The 15,406-nt window shown below is 35.4% G+C and overlaps 1 protein-coding gene across 1 annotated transcript in view; it reads left to right on the forward strand.

Annotated features, from left to right (window-relative positions):
• The window catches only part of LOC128982092 (uncharacterized), a 52,027-nt gene that overhangs the window by 18,022 nt on the left and 18,599 nt on the right, over positions 1-15,406 (forward strand). Inside the window, exons 6-8 of the mRNA XM_054401134.1 lie at positions 2,355-2,532; positions 4,329-4,507; positions 4,939-5,094. Coding sequence (XP_054257109.1) covers positions 2,355-2,532; positions 4,329-4,507; positions 4,939-5,094 — 513 coding nt within the window. The remainder of the gene's footprint in view (positions 1-2,354; positions 2,533-4,328; positions 4,508-4,938; positions 5,095-15,406) is intronic.

Raw genomic sequence — 15,406 nt, forward strand, 5'->3', positions numbered from 1 at the left:
TTTTCAGCCTTTATTAACTGTGCTCGTAACAAATCAATTACTTTATGGTTCCTCTTCTTCAACTTAATTCAATTTCATTATTACATACATAAGTATGCAATTTTTGTTATACAGTACACTGTTATGTTTAACTTAACTCACTAAACTTAGTATGTGTTTCAGTTGACATTGTTTATTTTCATGCATAATGTTGGTTTTTTAGAGACCGAACTGTAACAGAATTTTTCTATCTTAAATCAAAATGAAAATATAGATGTGGTGTAATAAGGCAAAGTTAAGATTATTTAAGTGATCCCATGAAGGTTATATGGACTCATACACACATATAACTAAAACAATAGATAGGTAAAGATGATAGATATACTATGCTGGTAGGCTTTTTATTTTGAATCCTTATCTTAAGAATATAAGTTTCTAACAATTAGAAGAAGGAATAAGTGTACAATCAGTAAATTGAAATGCATTACAAAAATACACAATGATACTGAAAACCCCTTTTTAACCACACTTCGTTAAACTGACACCGTGATAAAGAATTAAAATCAATTGGAAAATTAGCTAGGGTGTATCTGGTCCAGCTTGCCTACAGAGTGTAATGGAGCAGACATCATCATGGATTGTGATAGAAATAAATTTTAGAAAACGACTGTCAATTATTTTGAGAAATATATTTAGGGTATTCAGTAGTAGATTTTAGGAAAACAACTGTTTTAGATATTCATGAACCAAAATAACCTTCGAATTCCGACCATTGTATAAATGAAAAAATGAGTTTTCTGAAAAAGCCTTCCCCTGGTCAGTTTTTTACTATACATGTATCTACAATTTGTTCAATGTTCAACACATTCACACACGGATGTCAGGAGACTATAGATACAGAAGAGTGTGCCCATGTAGCACAGATGGTTGGGCCAACGTTGGCCAACTGTGGGACAGTTGGTCGATGGTTGGTTGGAGCTTCCACAACCAACCAACCGTTGTCCAACTGTATATCTCGTAGTTGGGCCAACCAATATTTACAACTGTGGACCAACATTGGTTCATTGTTAATGAAATACATTAATATGCATTGCTGGGTATCATACATCAAGCCAACCGTTTTTCACTCCGTTGGACCAACAAAAGATACTTTTGTTGGACCAACAATGGTCCATAGTTGAGTTTACACGACTTTCATTCTCTGGGTCTAGCTTTCACAACATAATTATAATAAAATATCTGGTTTTACAATACCTTTATCAGTTCCAAAAGTTTCCAAAAGTTTTTGGAACTGATAAAGGTATTGTAAAACCAGATATTTTATATATTACAGTTCCGGCGCTACAACAATGAATTTTAATAATTTTAATAATGCAAATATTTTTTAAATTAATATTCTTTAACTTATTTGCAACAATTTAAGGGGAAAGAGTAATTAATCATATAACAGGCAATTATAATAGCATTAACAATCTAACGGTAATTAATTAATCATTAAATACCAGTATCCTCTCTAACTCCAAAAAAAAAAAAAAAACTACTTATGATGCCTTAACAGATTAACAGAATCATATTATACTGTGTAGTATCAAAAATGTTTGAAGTATTGCGACCATTGCAACTGTCGGCTACTCTTTCACCACTTGAAAACTCTCTATATCAGCAATCACAGATAGCTCAGTGGTAAAGTAAGAGGCTCATAAGTCGAAGAACCCGGGTTCGAGACCCGTCTGGGCCAAAAAAATTTTGTTCTAGTTTTTTTTCAAAATTTGTTTTTATGAACTATTTAATCAATTTACTCAACTAATAATTATGCTTTTCGTACTAAATCTTTATTATTTTGTGTGAAATAAAACGGTTGGACAATGGTTGGCTGGAAAACAGTTTAAAGAGGTGACATTTCTACCGTTGGCCAACTGTGTGGCTCCACAATTTACCAACGTTGGCCCAACCATCTGTGCTACATGGGTGAAAGCTGGTAGTGAACCTAGCTGTTGAATAAAACTGTCTTAGATGTTGTTCCACCACCACACCATTGTTCTTATGTTTAAATAAATGTTACGCTGTGGAGCAAAACACTATTACCTATAAAGGCGTGATTGGTCTAGTGGTTAAAGCGAGGAACTTTGTTCCTGGTGGCTCTGATCCTAATCCCACCATATCACCTGTGGCTTTTATATGATTTTACACACTTTAATTATCTGTAGCCCATTTGTAAGCTGTAAATCCTAGGAACCGAAAAAATTTCACAATCGAGAAAAACCTTCTCTAGTGGAGAACTCCCTTCATTTAAAGCCACATGATAATTAATTATATTGCATAGATAAATATAAGCAAATCCAGTGTATAGTTGGTGAAAGGTTATATGTTTGTAGCCCACTTTCCTGTTCGTTGTGCCATCCCTGCTGCTGTTCCTAGCATCACACCCTGCAGTCAAGCCTGAACACTTGGCTTCCATCAAGGAGATAACTTGTGGAGCTGCCCCAGCAACCAAGAGTCTCATCGAGAAGTTCTACGAGAAAGTCGGCAGAAGAGACATTGCCATCAGACAAGGTAAGCCTACAATACTTGGAGGCCAATCTTGGTTTAGAAACTAGACTTCCTTTCCTTCTCTTCTCACACCTTGAGACCAGATACAGGTTTTAAAGTTATTGCTCAAAATATGGTATGGTCAACATATGTTATGGTAGTTGGAAAGTTATGGGCTTTTCAAAACCTAACAATATCTGAGCTAAATAATATCAGTTATTACCAAACAAAAAGGTTATGTTTGAATTGTTTGTGGACTTTGCTAAGAGTAAGAACGCTGCGGGTGCAGAAGTATAAAAAATAAAAACCTGCACATTTTTTTAAGTTTTGACTTGCAAGAGAATGTTATTAACCCTCCAAGTGTCTCTAGTTTTGGTCTTAATGTTCGCCCATTTATTGCGCAATCGCAGGGTTTTATTAAAATGTATCTTAGAAACTTAAAAACAATGTAAAGTATACTGTTTTATATATAATTTAGTTTGGAAAATTATGGGCTTCAATGTAACATATAAAACATTACAAAAAAAATTTTCAACAATTTTTGTGGGGTTAACATTTCTCAAAAATTATAAAATAAATGAAAAAAATTATGTTTGCGCTCAATAAATTGTTATAATTTATAGGTCTACAAATATTTTAAAATAGCCACTTTGTTCAGAATTTTATGAGGATTCCAAAAATATAATAATATAAGGAAGTAGATTAGCAAATAAATAAGTTATGGGCAAAAAACAGATTTCGGTACATAGCGTTTAGCTAAGAATGCATAGCTTAACCATATGTAGCTAGGAATCTGGCTGATAATTTACATCAATATCACTACCTACTTCTTCAGGATCATCAACCAGCCCTTCAAAATCACTTAAATCTTCTTATAATGCACCACGTATATCACTACTTTTGATTTTTAACACTAAAACAATGATAACCGTAATAAAACACATCAGTCATAGGTGCGAGGTTAACCAAGCTGTTTACAAATACGCACGTCAGCTGTCTGCTACAATTATGATCGGCTCGAGAAAAAAAGCGCTTAGAGACAGACCTCGGGAGAAAGCTTAGAATCTGCCAAAAAAAACTATACCTAACTCGATCCAGTTCAATCCGATTTAGTCAGTCATAGAGCCTTCGCCGTAAACAGTGTTTGTGAGTCGCAAAAGCGACACAAAACACTACACAAAGTGTGTTATGAGTCGCTTTTACGACACATAACACTCGGAGGGTTAAATTGCCTAATATATTGTGTACATTTTCCATCAGAACTAGTAAAAAACAAGTTTTCACAACCTTTAGGGATCTGGGATCGGATTATGTCCTCTGGAAAGAAGGTAACAAAACAATATAAAATAGAACCTCACAAACCTCAGCCGAAGTTATAAAAATAATAACAAACACTCACAGAAGAGTACACAATTAAAAAGCAAACCCCCTCAATTCCACAAAACTTAAAACTTGTGTTGCCCACAAATTAAAACAAAAGAATGTTATTGATGTTTATATGATAGTGAACGTTTTAAAAGAGTTTTCGAGTGTGTGTTTTTTTTTTTTTTAAGTGTTAAACATACTTAAACATAAACATTCATTGAATTCCCTTGAAAATATAGGAGTCTACAATTTCTGTACTAGATGTTTTCCCACTTCACAATAAGACTCAGAATCCAGTCCCTTTTCTGAATTCTCGGTCTTCCGAAATTTACACTGGAAGACTGAGAATTCAATGATGTCACCGCCAACAAATGAAGACCAATCACTTTTTCTCATAAAATAACCACAGATAACATAATTTTACAACAATAAAATAACTAGCTAAAACTGTGCAGGATACGGAATGACGGAAACAGCACCAGTTACACTATTTACACCCAAAGACATGCCAGATTCCAAGGCTGGGTCCGCGGGGCGTCTGGTGAGAGGGACGAGGGCGAAGGTGGTTAGCCTCAAGACTGGAGAAACCCTCGGACCTCACAATGCGGGAGAACTCTACGTCCATGGCCCTCAGGTAAGTCATGACTACTAATCTCATATTTATCATTCTGTTAACTTACTACTAAGACACTATAACACACCAGGGCAAGTTGTTTATGGAGCTGTGTCCAGTTTAGTAGAGCCATCAAAGTGCTGTTGACTTTACTCAAGATGGAAATTACAACTCAATGATTACTACGATTTTAGATAACTACCCAGTTCTGTTAAATATTCTGTCGAGAAGTATTCAACGTAGCAAGTTTATCACTGCATAAAATATCAACGCTACAGATAATGAACTTGTAATAAAATTGTTTGGTAAAAAATTGAATTTTTTGTAAAAAAAAGGTTGTCCTAAAATTACTTAACAAGTTAAATTTTCATGGGTTCATTTCGCAAAAGTTGTCTGGATCTAAAAAGTTTTTATATAGGTTGTTTTAATATAAAATATTCCTTTTCTTCCAGATTATGGCAGGATACTTAAACAATGATGCGGCAACAAAAGAGACAGTCGTTGAGGAAGGCTGGTTGAGAACAGGAGACGTTGCCTACTACGATGAGGATGGATACTTCTTCATTGTCGATAGAACCAAGGAACTTATTAAAGTCAAAGGAAATCAGGTCAGTCAAGTTTATATTAAGGCCGTTTGGCCGCTAGGCTAGTCTGAAGGTGAGGAGCAGTAGTTCTACCCGTCGCCACCGCGCACGCTTGGATGTCCGTTTGGAGGCAGCGCTGTAGGTGTGTGTTTCAGCTGTCCCCCCTCATCCCTCCTCAAACCACACACTGCATCACTGCTTCTCGTATACGCGAGGCCTGGCACTGGCACGGGCACGGCCCGTCGTAACCGCGGTCCGGGCTAGCAACCCTGAACCAAATCACGTTGCTAACTGACACAAATTGACTATCTTATGTTGATTGGTGTTTGCGCTTACTGTTATAGTAATACATAATATTAATGTATCAATAATTCATCTGTTTTTAACACACTGGCTCTAATAGTGTTACAGTAATAATAATAATATTTGAAACTAAGTCACACAGATATTTTTTTTTATTTGCCTTTGGATATTTTGTAATACTAAACCTCTTTTTGGGTATATTTATAAAATCAGTATCCTAGGTCAATGATGACGTTGTGCTCGATCTATGTCATTCATCTGTATATCTTTGGATAAAACCCGTCTGAGGTTGTGGTGGTAATTTAAATCGTATTCCTGAGGATTCTTGATCTCCTTCATTATGACATCAATATTTCCGGGCCTAATCCAAACAAAGTTTAAGCATTCAAAAACATTGATTGTAAACAAAAAGCTACCAAGATGAATTAAAACTTGTAAAAAATGGATTTCCCTACCCTTTCCTAAAAAAGTTGAGCAGTAAAATAATTTGCATACCCTTTTTTAAGACTCGTGTACAGAGCCTCGACTTTTATACATTGATGGTGTGCTTATCTCGGTGGTCTACTAATCTTACTTATACTTATTTCCTATAATCAATGACAAAATCAGAGTAAATAAAATAACCTCATAGTTCTAGAGAGCGTTTTTTATATTTAACCAGCTTTAAAGTTTAAATCACAAAAATATATGAAAGCTTAAACAAGGTACCATACAATCGCAACACAACAAACACAAAGGGGCGGTTCACGAGCTCGGGACTTCAGCTTTCACATCATTAGGCTCTGACTCGTGAACCCGTTTTTTGGTCGATGCTTATACAGTACATGTATAAGGTGTTTTTTTTAAACTTGCATCTTTATTTATGTAAAAACCGCAATAGATAGAAATATGCAGTTGGCGGGAATCATCTATTGACGTAGGGGGCACAATTTTTTTTAATTCAACGTTACATTCACATTCCCCCTCTTTCCCCCCTGCCCCCAAACTTATTTTTTTTTAAACAGCAAGGTACCCCTTGTGACATATCAAATGAAAGAACATGAAATAAGAAAATGTTTGATGAAAAAAAATTGAAAATCGGTTCATAAATTTGAGAGATATTTCCCCCCCTCCCCCCCGGAACTTAATTTTTTTTAATAGCAAGGTACTCCTTGTGACATATCAAATGGAAGAGCATGAAAAAAGAAAATGTTTGGTGAAAAAAAAATTAAAATCGGCTCATGAATTTGTGAGATATCCCCCCCCCCCTTTTCCCCTACCCATAACTTGTTTTTTAATAGCAAGGTGTGACATATCAAATGAAAAATAAATTTCACCAAACATTTTCTTTTTTCATGCTCTTTCATTTGATATGTCACAAGGGGTACCTTGCTATTAAAAAAAATTAAGTTCCGGGAAGGGGGGGGGGGGATATCTCGCAAATTTATGAACCGATTTTCAATTTCATTTCATCAAACATTTTTTTTTTCTTGCTCTTTCATTTGATATGTCACAAGGGGTACCTTGCTATTTAAAAAAATTAAGTTAGGGGCAGGGGGAATGTGAATGTAATATTTGTGCAACATTTTTTTCAATTTAGAATACTGTAATGGATTTTGTTGTCGGGAAATCCTTGCCTTGAAGTGAACGCCTCAAATGACTCATTGGAACCTTTGGAACATCTAACTTTGAATTCATCAAGTCATAAAAGGGTTTTAGTCATGATAACGAGCTGGTCCTATGCGAGGTAGTTGAGTGGTGGTACGCATTTGTTAACATAATACAGTATAGATATTTCATAGTCATATTCAATACACACGGTGACCAGTGAGTACAACACAAGACGGTGACATCACCGCGAACCGTACTCAACGACTGAAGGTTTGCTTGATGTTTCCACGGCAAAAAAAAACTATTTATGATAATTATGTTAGATAACAGTGGTTTAACTGTGGCTGATTAGTTATATTTTTATTCTAAGCATAATTTTATCGTTGAATTTGTAATAACATGGGGTTTATCAGTAAAAATATCTTTGTTATGATACTACTTTGTTACGTGCATAATTTATTTGTCGTTTTGAGTTGTTTGATGATTTTTTCATGTTTTATGAGCCTTTTTACCATTTTTAATTTTTTTTTTTTTATATAGTGTTGTGGGTAATGAAATTCTTTGGAATCTAATAAAGCTAAGTATATTTATTTTATATGTGAAGGGGGACATGGTGTATCAGAATAATAAACTAGAACAAAGTTTAAATCACAAAAAATATATGAAAGCTTGAACACTAAGGTACCATACAATCGCAGCACAATAAACACAAACTGTCGTATGCAACTCGAACACGTGGCCGGTGACAGGTAGACAGTTAGGGCCCTTTCACACGAGGCCACTGGTGGCGGACACCGGTGTCCGCCACCAGTTGCCGGCCGGGAAACTGCAGTGGATGGTACAGGCAACTTACAAGCCACTCTACTACAGCCACTGTACTGGTAGAAATGCTGTACATGCTGTCGAACAATGACCATCTCCTTCTTCTCGCGTTGATAATAAAGAAAATAAGGCAAAGACACAGGCGTACTATACCGAATAGCCGGTTACTTTTCAATTTCGCAAATTAGATCATTAGTATCCACTTTGTTTTCTATTATTTTGTTTATTCTCTTCTTCTGTTGTTTTCCTTTGTCTTTTTCTTTTTCAGCAACGTCCTCTTTATTTTTCTTCTGATCACTCATTTTCACAAACAAACAATTCAACACGAAAACACTCAACAACTACATCCATAGTGCGTTTGTCTTTGCAGTCTGCACGTGAACTGATTCAAAATAGCTGCGTGCTCATCCACTGGTGGCGGCCACTGGTTGCTACGTGTGAAAGCTCCCATATAATTCAATGCCCCGCGACGAGTTGCCGCCACTGCAGTTGCCGGCGGTGGCCGACTAGCAGTTGCGCGAGAAGACACTGCTCGGCCACTGTGTAGTGGCGGGCAACTACAGTGGCTGTGTGTGAAAGGTCCCATTTAAAATAATGTTAAAGCTGTGGCGGGCAACCAGTGGCGGCCACCGGTGGCGGCCACCAGTGGCCTCGTGTGAAAGGGCCCTTAGTTGTTGAGAAGAGCGCGCGGGAACGAGGAGAGAGTGGTGTAGGCGCGGGGAACGGGGAGGGACGAGCGTGCGCCCGCGCGCCGTGAGTGCGCGTCTGGGCACTGTACACACACGCAACGCCTCGCAGCCGTATTTTGCCAACATTTTGTTTACCATTACATTCCTAAACTGTTTAAGTTTTTTAATGTAATTAATTTTTTATTTATACTTCCATTAGTTGTCCGTCTTATGACCTAATTTTTGTTGCAATACCACAAACCGCCTAATTGTAGTGATTTTTTAAAAAATGTCACATTTTTTATTTATAACTTTTTTGAAAGTTGAAATAGCTCATGAAGTTAAGGTGCATTAAACAAAGGTTTTTGTAATTTTTGGTGTCTCAGTCTACATCCGTTCTTGAGTTTAATGGTAAAACGAGAGTACACTTTAAAGCACTATATCTCACTTGGTAAATGGGGAAAAAATTTTTAAACCCCTTTTTTTCCATTCTTAATAATAGCTTAATGAATTGGTAAGAAAAAAAATTAAAAATAAAATATTTTTAAAAATGGGCCGAACACCCTTAATGTTGGGGTTGTCGAACAATACTTAATTTGAACACTGGAAAACTGGGATTACAATGAAAGTTGTACAGTTACAGACATGAAAATTGATTATCCGTGCATGTTCTCCCAACTAATCTAGACTGTTTTCCTCTCAAGCATACTCAGTATACCCTTCCCAATAAATAAAAGGTAATGGATATAAACAACTTTAGATTCCCAAAATGAACAACAACTCATGATGGTTCCTCAGAGCATTTTAAACTGTCTGATCAGTTTTCGGGGATGGATTAAAACATGGATGAAAATTGTGACTATTGTTGATAGCCTGGTGGAAAATGCCTTTGATAACTAGCTATTGAAATTTGAAAGTACTGTAAATAACCAATAAAATAAGAAAGCTTACATTGAAAAAGAAACTGAATTCCTTGATTTCCAAAAATGTTTTCTGAAACAAAGATACTGGTAGGGACCTGCCTTGCCAATGCATAGACAGTTGAAGCCATGGAAGCAGAAAATGATAAACTGAGTGTGTGTTGGGATTTCTTTCTGAGATTCTTTAGTTGTTCAAAGCTTTTTGATAGTAGTTTGTAATAAAACTGATCTTAATAGTAAACTCCCAATCGACCGAAATAAAGGATCACAAGGCCGTTTCTGAAAACATTCCTTTTTTGGTTGATCAATGATTGGAATTCATAACCTATTTCTATACACAAATATTTTTCTTAAAGTAATCAACAAAATTGTTTACTGAACTTTATCTACTGTATATATTCTGAACTGTATCACAGTACAAATTAAATGAAAATACTTTTTTCCTAAGCGAACGTTTCTTACAGTTAACCTCTTATGTAAATGTAAACTAAACAATACGTTTTATAACACTTTCTTCAAACTATAAACATAAATAATAACTTGACACTATAGTAACAAATATTTGTCCCTAGCATACATTCACTCTCTGCCACACCTAGGCCTAACACACCCAATCCTGCCATGCACGGCCATCCGATTGAGGTTGTACGCTTTCATTGCCGCCGTCAGTCTGGAATGGGATTTTATGCATCTGATAGAGATGGGTAGGGAGTTTCAAATGTGATATTGCTGTTCCTGTAAAACATCTATTAAAACAGTTGTCTTGTGGCAAGGAATTTGGAGAGTTGATGAGCCAGAGAGGGTATTTCTTGAGCCTCTTGCATATTTCATTTAAAAATCTAAAATTGTTCACAAGACAGTTTGGGATTTAGAGATTGATGGCCAAAAGAGTTATATTAATAATGCATATTTCTCTAACGTCGGACAGTTTTAAAAGAGATATGTATATAATATGGTGTAATGTGATCGTCTCGTTGAAGATCACAAAAATCGAATACAGTAATTTTGAGTAACTTTGTTGCCAAAGTCACGGTCATATCAATAACTGCTCTATTACAGTAACTGAAGTGGGGAAACATTAAAACTTGATCAATAAGAGTCTATAGTCTAAGGTAAAATGGTAAAAGTCTTTGCATCTTCTTTAGTGTGTGGACAGTGGCAAACACCCTTTTACAGGTGTTACCCACAGTGTGTCAGTCCAGTTTAGTGTGTTGTGTATCGTCAAACCAAGACTCTTGACTATGATTGTCTTGGTATAGCAATATTGTACTGCTCAAAGTTATGTTAGGAAAAATGTTTTGGTCAAGTCAGTTGAGTTTTCGTGCATGGTTGATGATTGGTTTTGTTTTGTCAGGGTTTAGTTTTAGCCCATTCTTTTCTGTCCACTCCACAATTATGTTTATGTCGTCGTCCATTGATATAATTGTTTCATTCACCATACAGACTTTGAAGTGAGCGTGGATTTGAAAGTCATCAGCTTAAGAATGAAACTTGGCGTGTTGCAAAACTGGACTAGGATGTCGTTTATGTAGATACCTGTAGTCAAAAGTAAAGGGCCAAGTATTGATCCTTGAGGAACACTACAAGGTACCTGCCTCCAGTCAGACACAGTTTTGTCATGACACACGGACACACTGTTTTCGGCCATAAAGATATGATCTCATCCAGGATAATGAACTATCATAAAAACTTATTTTGAGTTTGGTAAGAAGAATTTCATGATTCACTGAATCAACAGCCTTGCTAAGATCAAATAATGTTAAATTCCATGTGACCATTCATGCAACCTCATACCACCCACACTCACAAAAAATTGCAGCATTCAACTCAATGGTACATAGACTTCTAACGGTCCCTCTAAGTCCCACAAATTACAACAAAGAATACAATATTATTAAACATATAGCCACATCTAACGGCTACAACAGCAGGCTTGTAGACAAACTTATAACCAAACACCACAAAGGGAAGGTCAAACAATTGGACGAGCGTAAGAAGTACGTTTGTGTTGAATTTTCCCACACATTACAAAATTGCCTATCCAAAGAGCTTCGTAGGCAGGGAATAGAATTAACTTTCAAAACCACAAATCGTACTCGCAATACCCTGTCACAGACTGAAAAAACAAGAGAGAAAATTGAAATGACAGGTGTTTATAAAATTAAATGCCAAGATTGTCCAAGCCAATATATAGGTCAAACAGGTCGGGGGTTCGTTACTCGTTACAATGAACACAGGCCCAAACCACGTTCAATCAAACAGAATTCAGCGTTCGCCCAACATTTGATTGACCTAAACCATAATATGAGTGGGATTGCTGACGGTCTAGAGGTGCTACATGTATGTAGAAAAGGTAGTAAATTAAACACGCTTGAGGAATTTGAAATATACAAATTATACAATGACAACACCGCAAGTGGACATATCCTCAATGAAAAACTACAGTTTCGTTCACACTCCATCTTCAATGTTTTAATAAACCAAAGTAACCGACCACCTGACCTTTGTCCTGCTGATAACGTGGACAACAATGAGCAAGGAGTCTGACGCTGCAGTCTACTACCTGCGCCGGGACCGTCCGCGTCGTGTGATAGGCCTATCTAAATGTTATGTTCGTAATTCGTTTCGTGTTATTTATTTATTGTATGCGTGTGACAGCAATGTCTTACTGTGTTTGTACCCTGACGATGCCGTATTAACGGCGAAACATGTAGGTTTTTAGCCTAACACATCATTTGGATTACTTGACGAGGTAATTATACCACAATATTATAGTCAAATAATGTTAAGACTGTACATTGACTACAATCCATAGCAAGGTGTATGTCATCATTTATCTTTTATAAAGCAGTTTCAGTGATATAAGATTGTCGGAAACCTGATTGAAATTTGTTTAAAATATTGCTTTGAGAGAGGAAATCGGAAATTAAAGAGGGGAATGACTCTTTAGAGTGCCTTGAAGAGAGCGGGAAAAATACTAATAATAGGCCTTTAATCTTGTGGAAGTTAGGGGATTCTTATTTAAAGGTCTGACTAGAGCAGTCTTCCAATTTTCTGGGTAATCAATCACCTGTTCTTAGAGAAACATTGAAAATTAAGATAGTGTTGGGAGAAGAGCAAACAAAACCCGTTTGATTCTAGAGAAATTGAGATTTTGTCAAAACCAGTGGCATCAAATACATAATTCAACTAACAGCTTTTAAGACATCACATTGCAAAATGGGTCTAAAATGAAATTGTGGGGGAACATTGTTTGGATTGCATTGTAGATTTAATTCATTTAAATCGTTTTTAATAGCTATTTACTATTTGAACTATTAGCGGCTGATAAAAAATAATCGTTCAAAGCATTTTAATGAAACAGAAACTGTGTTAGACATTTCTTATTTCCAAGACCAAACTCTTTTAAATCACACCACAGAAAAAGAAGTTTGTTTTCTATCTGAAATATGAAAGTAATGAAGGTGAGATTTTCATAATTGTTGGAGATGTTCTTAAACTTGGTTTCTGAGCTGACGGTATTGGGCCTTTAGCCCCAGTCTCTAGTTCTCCTGGATCTGCGAAATACTTGAGTCCCTATGACCCATTAACCTGAGAATCTCATTTTGTGATCCAAGGTACAGGATGTTTCTTATTAAACCTTCGGGTACCGGTAACAATTGGGGCAAGTTTATCATACGATTGCAAAATTATTTAATTCAGGGAATTTCAAAGACTCCGGAGTATGTGTTGAGTGCCAAGGTATTAAATAAAAATCTGTTTAAAAAAATAGCTTGGATTTAAAAATTTTTATAGGTTATCATTTTTTGTTTGGGTTTTGGCGCTCTAATTGAAAGGGCACAGTAAATTAAGTCGTGACAAGATATGGTGGAGGCTGCCCGTAGTGGACTAAAGTTTCTGCATCAGATCCAAGTTGTCATCAGCTCCTCAACATTTTTTTGGCCAAGCCACCAGGGTGTACAATTCTTATTACCTAACAAATTTTCCAATTGATTTGAATCTTGTATTATTGTTTTTATTTGAGGTTAAGAGGGTTTACTTAACATTGTTTCATGAGCAAATTCAAGGTTGCTAAAAATGGTCATATACCAGAGAACTGAATAAAAAATTTAGAAATAGGTTTGAAAGTGTCATTAGCCTAGTGGTTACAAAGACTTTGATGTTATAGAGGCAGGTTCAATCCCTGGCATTCCCAAGATAATTTTATAGGTTTTGATAGTTTTCTCTCTGAAGCATTCGATGTTCTCTCCCTTACAAAATCTAGAGGATCACTTACAAGAATCTATACTTATTTAATACGCAAGCAGGTTTTTTGTGACAATTACTTCTCCGAAACTACTGAACCGATTGACATGTTTTTTATGTCATTGGAAAGAGCGTAACGTTAAGTTGTGCAGGAAACTTTCTTTTTAGGGAAATAATTAGTAGAGAGTGAGGCCCTGGAGCCCTTTAAAGTTTCGTATTTCTCCATAAGATTAACATGGGAACCAAAATTGTTATGAAACTCAAGCTGTTGTCAGAAATTAAAAGTGAGAAGAAGAACATGTGTTAATTGTAAACAGTCAATAAGTTTGCTACAAACATTTACGGACTTGGTTGAAATGAAATATTTACTATTTGAATTTGGGTTGACGTAAATATTACATTGGAAAAAAGCGTGAGAGTCTAGATAATTTGATATACTAAAAAGAAAGCTGAATTAACACTGTGCTGCAATTCTTAGTAATCGTTGAAAGAACCAATTTGCAAACTATGGAAACCTAGGAAAGTCATAGAACACCACCAAGGAGAAGAAATAGAAATAATGTTTTTGTTTATTTATAATCGTTATTATGGAAAACCTAATGAGGCTATGAGTAAGGCTATTTGTAGAAAACACTAAAAAACAAGACCAGATTTTGAAAAACGATAAGATATTTACAAGAAATGTTGATTATATCGATATGTTATGTACATCTTGAGTATTTCCGTAATATTTGAGTCAAATAAATAAAGTCATCAGAAATTATTAATGTTATTTGTTTTAAAATAACGCCTGTAATACTTAACAATTGCTCGAATTCGAGCAACAGGAACACTAGTAGTAATATTATAGACGGAAGACTGACTGAAACCAACTGACGGACAATTGACTGAGAAATTGCGGATGCAACTGAGACTGGACTGTAACGGAACTGTGACTGAACTGATATGTGTGAATCGACCTTAAAACATAAAGAATCCTTTACAAACACTGTGGGATAATATTTTGCAGTGGTATCACTTTTTTACTTATCTTTTATTATTGTATTCTACATTGCATGACCCCCTACCCTATAAGCTGAATAACATCACTTTTACTGCTAGGTATAGAATTTTATCACTGTATATTCCTATTTTTTACTTTTATCTCAATCATTCATTTTGGTTATGAGGGGTTCAGTAACTAAATCAAAATTAATTATTGTAATTATCATGAACAATTTTAGTTTTAGCTAGATTTAATTATGTTTTGCATTCTGATAAATGTTGTTAAATTATTATGCTTCAATTTTAAAGATTTGTTATTTTAAGTCCTTTATGGGTTATGGGTTAATTTATAAGCGAATTACATTATTTAATTATAATAATAACCCATCATAAGGTAATAAGCTAATCACTTTTCAATTTTAAAATGATAACAAGATAGTCTTTTAATTTCAAAACACAAATATTTCAACCGATAGCTTACTTTGAAAGAAAGGCAAATTGTACTATCATATTAGAAAACATAATTTATAATCAAAATAGATTGTAATTAATCCCTATTTCTTTTAAACATATCCCTTTAAACTTCCTTGTGACCTTTTTAATCTTGGGTGGACTTGATAAAGTCTTTATGATAAAATGTTTCATGATTAACAATTCAGTTCCGTATTTCGAGCAAGTTGGTTTTTAAATTTCAATTACTTTTACTAAGAGTAACCCAATATTAATTGCCGTTTATTTTACCATGCATAATAATCAGAAGATTATTTTATCTAGTCGTTCAGGTTAGCTGGAGGCATCCACAAA

Source organism: Macrosteles quadrilineatus, unplaced genomic scaffold (assembly GCF_028750875.1).
Source record: "Macrosteles quadrilineatus isolate MER2022 unplaced genomic scaffold, UCM_ALF_1.0 Scaffold_107__1_contigs__length_349487, whole genome shotgun sequence".
NCBI classification, from domain to species: Eukaryota; Metazoa; Arthropoda; class Insecta; order Hemiptera; family Cicadellidae; genus Macrosteles; species Macrosteles quadrilineatus.